Below are 4,199 nucleotides of genomic sequence, written 5' to 3' on the forward strand. Positions count from 1 at the left end.
CCCAAGATCAACCGCTCCATGCAGAACTGGCACCAGCTAGAAAACCTGTCCAACTTCATCAAGGCCATGGTCAGCTACGGCATGAACCCTGTGGACCTGTTCGAGGCAAACGACCTGTTTGAGAGTGGGAACATGACACAGGTGCAGGTGTCTCTTCTCACCCTGGCGGGGAAGGCCAAGACTAAGGGGCTGCAGAGCGGGGTGGACATCGGCGTCAAGTACTCGGAGAAGCAGGAGCGGAATTTCGACGACGCCACCATGAAGGCCGGCCAGTGTGTCATCGGGCTGCAGGTGGGTGACAGCTCCCCCAGCCCCAGGGACCACAGCATTGGGGGACGACGGTGTTGGGGGACAGCGGCATTGGGGGACAGCGACATGGCGCCCTGTGCTCCTTCAGGTTCGGGGAGGGACTGGAAACTTGTTGGATGCAGTCTGACCTCTCCCGCGAACCTCCCTGCAGATGGGCACCAACAAATGCGCCAGCCAGTCGGGCATGACCGCGTACGGCACGAGGAGGCATCTCTATGACCCCAAGAACCATATCCTGCCCCCCATGGACCACTCGACCATCAGCCTCCAGATGGGCACAAACAAGTGTGCGAGCCAGGTGGGGCTCACCCGGGTGCCCCAGACGCCCCCCCCTGTCCCGCCACAATCTGTGGTGTCGGCCCCTCCCCGAGGCCACCTCCAGCTTCCCTCCCCGCTCTCCGTCTCGGTCCCTTCCCTAGACCACCTCCGACTTCCCTCCCCGCGCTCCGTCTCCGCCTTGGATTTCAACCTCTGTCGTTTCCACCTGGCTGTGGGTGCCTGGGGAAGTTCCTACCTCACCCTGTCTCATTTTCCCTTAAGGACTGCCCAAAGGTCCACCCAATCCCTCTTCTTTTTTTTTATCTTTATTTATTTTATTTATGTATTTATTTTGAGACAAGATCTCACTCTGTTGTCCAGGCTGGAGCGCAGTGGTGCAATCTCGGCTCACTGCAACCTCCGCCTCTGGGCTTAGGTGATCCGCCCGTCTCGACATCCCAAAATGCTGGGATTACAGGCGTGAGCCACTGCACCCAGTGAAGGTCCCCTCCTCTCCACCGTGACCTGCTCCACCCTTCCTTCCTCTCCAGGTGGGCATGACGGCTCCCGGGACGCGGCGGCACATCTATGACACCAAGCTGGGAACCGACAAGTGTGACAACTCCTCCATGTCCCTGCAGATGGGCTACACGCAGGGCGCCAACCAGAGCGGCCAGGTCTTCGGCCTGGGCCGACAGATATATGACCCCAAGTACTGCCCGCAAGGCACAGTGGCCGATGGGGCTCCCTCAGGCGCCGGCGACTGCCCAGACCCGGGGGAGGTCCCTGAATATCCCCCTTACTACCAGGAGGAGGCCAGCTACTGAGGCTCCCAGCACGCTGTCTTCCCACATCGTCTCCCTGTCTGGGTTTCTGGGTTTTTCTGTGTTTTCATCTTTGTTTTTTTTCTTAGCTGGTTCAGTGCTGCCAATCAACCAAGGGTCTGTGATTGGCAGCGTGGGATCAGGCAGCAGAGCTTTTTTCCCCTTTGCCTTGGTCCTTCGCAGGGCTGAGCCACCGGGCTGTGGGGGAGGGAGGTCAAGGCCATATCCCGATAATGTGTAGGGCGTGTAGGGCGAGGGTCCCTGCTGGCACGTTCAGGCTGTGCTGCGGAGAAGAGACTAACCGGTTCCCAAAGGTTTCTGGTTGCCTCGCCTCTTCCCCCTTTTGTCAGCTGAGCAGTTTGTGGTTTCTCTGCAAGTTTCAGGAAGTCTTCACAAAAGAAAAATACGTTTTGTTTTTTATTCCTGAGGAATGGGGCAGGGACAGTGGAGAAGGTGCTGGGAAATCAGTCACCTGGGAAAGGGGGCCCTGCCATGATGCTAAATATCTCCGGCTCCCAAGTGACTGGATTTCCCCAGGACCAACAGACCTCAGACCCTCAGATCTGCCCCCGGGGCCAGGTGGGGAAAGTGAAGGCCGTACAGGGAAGTGAAATTCTGAGTTGTTGGGGCTAAGCCTGATCCCCTCTCCATGCTACCCTCCCCCAACCCACTCTGGCCTCAGTAGGTTTTGTTTTAGTTGTGGCTGTCACCCAGGCTAGAGTGCAGTAGCGCAATCTCGGCTCACTGCACCTCCACCTCCCGGGCTCAAGCGATTCTCCAGCCTCAGCCTCCCGAGTAGCTGGGACTGCAGGTGCTCCACCACGCCCGGCTAATTTTTGTATTTTTAGTAGAGACGGGGTTTCTTCATGTTGGCCAAGCTGGTCTCAAACTCCTGGCCTCAGATGTGATCCACCTGCCTCGGCCTCCCCAAGTGCTGAGATTAGAGGTGTGAGTCACCATGCCTGGCCCCTCAGTAGGTTTTAAGGAGCCCCCAACCCTCCTTTCTGCGCTCGACAAGCTATACTTCTCCATCTTCCCCCGGCCACACGCCCCGCCAAGTACTGCACAGGGACTCCCACCCAGGGGCCCTGCTCCATGAGATAATGTGAAATACGATTGTGGACCAAACGCAATAAAACCTCTGTTTGTAAGAAGAAAAGGTGGCTGAGAGAGTTGGCGTCGATGAGGGCGTGTTTTGCTTTGATGCTTTTGTGGGTAGAGTGGGGGTCTTGGGGGATGGGGGGGATCAAGGGGAAAATGTCCAGCTCACCACTGGGAGGAGGAGTAAAAGCTGAAGCCACAGGTGAGTCCGGGTGGAATGAATGATTTGAAGGGCCGGGACTTGCGGTAGAGGGAGAGGCTGGGCTTCCTGGCCAGTTGGAGAGGAGGCAGTTGCCTCAAAGGCTCTCGATGCGCTCTGGCTGCACCTTGCTTCACAACGCAAGCCTCCTGGCCTCAGCCTGGATGTCTCCCCGCTGGCGAACTCCTGTTTATCCTCAAAGCCCCAGCGGCAATGCCACCGCCTTCCGCCGCTGGAGCCCTCCCCGTGCTTCTCACTCTCCCCAGCGCTTTCAAAGCTGTGGTCCCACACACTCCCATTTCAGCTTCACCTCCAGCCTGTGAAATAAATTCTTCCAGAGTGGGAAATGGGTTTTCCTCAAAATCGGGGTAACCATTATGACCTGAGCCTCTAGAATGTTGGCCCCCCTCCTCCTGCCATCGCCTTGTCCAACTGCGGAAACCGAGGAGCGTTCGTGGAATGAATGAATGGACGAATGATTCTAGTGGAACCCCCACTTTACAGACGGACAAGTGGAGTCCCAGAGTCTGGACTAGACTGGAGAGAGCCTGGCCAGCCCCGGGGACAGCAGGGACAGAAGGAACTCCTGCAATCCGGAGCTACGGTATTGCAGCTGGCTATGCAACGTGGGGAGGCAGCCTGGCTCCCCAAAGACAGCTCAGCCTCTTTCCCGGAGGCCGGTCCGCCTGGGACCAGCCGGGCACCCCGCCACCCTACGGTGATGCAGCAAGAACCGCGCGGTCCCTTTAAGAATTCCGGCTCAGCGAGGCCCTTCTGTGATCCCGCCTCCTCCCTCGGCTCGCGCAGCTCCAACGGAGCCGTCCCGTGAGTGACGGGCAGGCTGCCCAATAGCAGCGTGCAGAGGCAAGGGCGTGGCCCGGCGCTGCTAACTGCGCGGGGAAGCTCGGGGCGATTGGCTTAAGTAAGGGCGCCGCGCTCCCTGCCTGCTGCAGGGCGGAGGGAAGGCGGCAAGAGCTGGGGAGCCCCTGGAACGGTGAGAAGGAGTCGGAGAGGGAGGAAGCCCCGAGACTCGAGAATGCGGGGTTGGGGCCGAGAGGGATGTACGTTCCCTGGGAATTAGGGGTCCAGTCTCTGACCCTTCCTTTCCTTCCGGTGAGTGTTGAGGGCGGCTGAATTGACCACTACTAATTCTCAAGAGGGGCATCGGACATCTAGGACTCTTAAAAGGGCCTTTGCCAATCACACACCTGCAGCCCCCGGCCCGTTAGAACTGCACTCCCCCTTGCTCTATTTTACAAATGTTGAAACTGAGGCCGCTCCCCCAGATCCTAAATCCCGCTTGATGTAAAGGAACGAACCCTGGCGTAAGGGTCTGGTTCCAAGGTCCCAGCTCCGGCCCGGTCACCTTTAGCAACTTCCTGCCCCTTTGTCAGCTTCAGATTCTCCATCGGTGTCAGAGGTGGACCGGCCCATTGTAAAGAGATCAGGAATCGCTGGCTCCAGGAGTCTCTATCCCAGCCCCTTCGCCTGACTCTTTCTCTGGCTCC

General features: G+C 58.4%; 1 protein-coding gene across 1 annotated transcript; it reads left to right on the forward strand.

The window, feature by feature from the left end:
• The first annotated feature begins 6 nt into the window (after window positions 1-6).
• On the forward strand, window positions 7-2,550 carry LOC111533926 (calponin-2-like). The gene is made up of 3 exons (XM_023200574.2): window positions 7-291; window positions 461-607; window positions 1,119-2,550. The coding sequence occupies exons 1-3, from the start codon at window positions 19-21 to the stop codon at window positions 1,392-1,394; spliced, it is 696 nt and encodes a 231-aa protein (XP_023056342.2). The 5' UTR covers window positions 7-18; the 3' UTR covers window positions 1,395-2,550.
• The last annotated feature ends 1,649 nt before the right edge of the window (window positions 2,551-4,199 follow it).

This window comes from Piliocolobus tephrosceles, unplaced genomic scaffold (genome assembly GCF_002776525.5).
Source record: "Piliocolobus tephrosceles isolate RC106 unplaced genomic scaffold, ASM277652v3 unscaffolded_26880, whole genome shotgun sequence".
NCBI classification, from domain to species: domain Eukaryota; kingdom Metazoa; phylum Chordata; class Mammalia; order Primates; family Cercopithecidae; genus Piliocolobus; species Piliocolobus tephrosceles.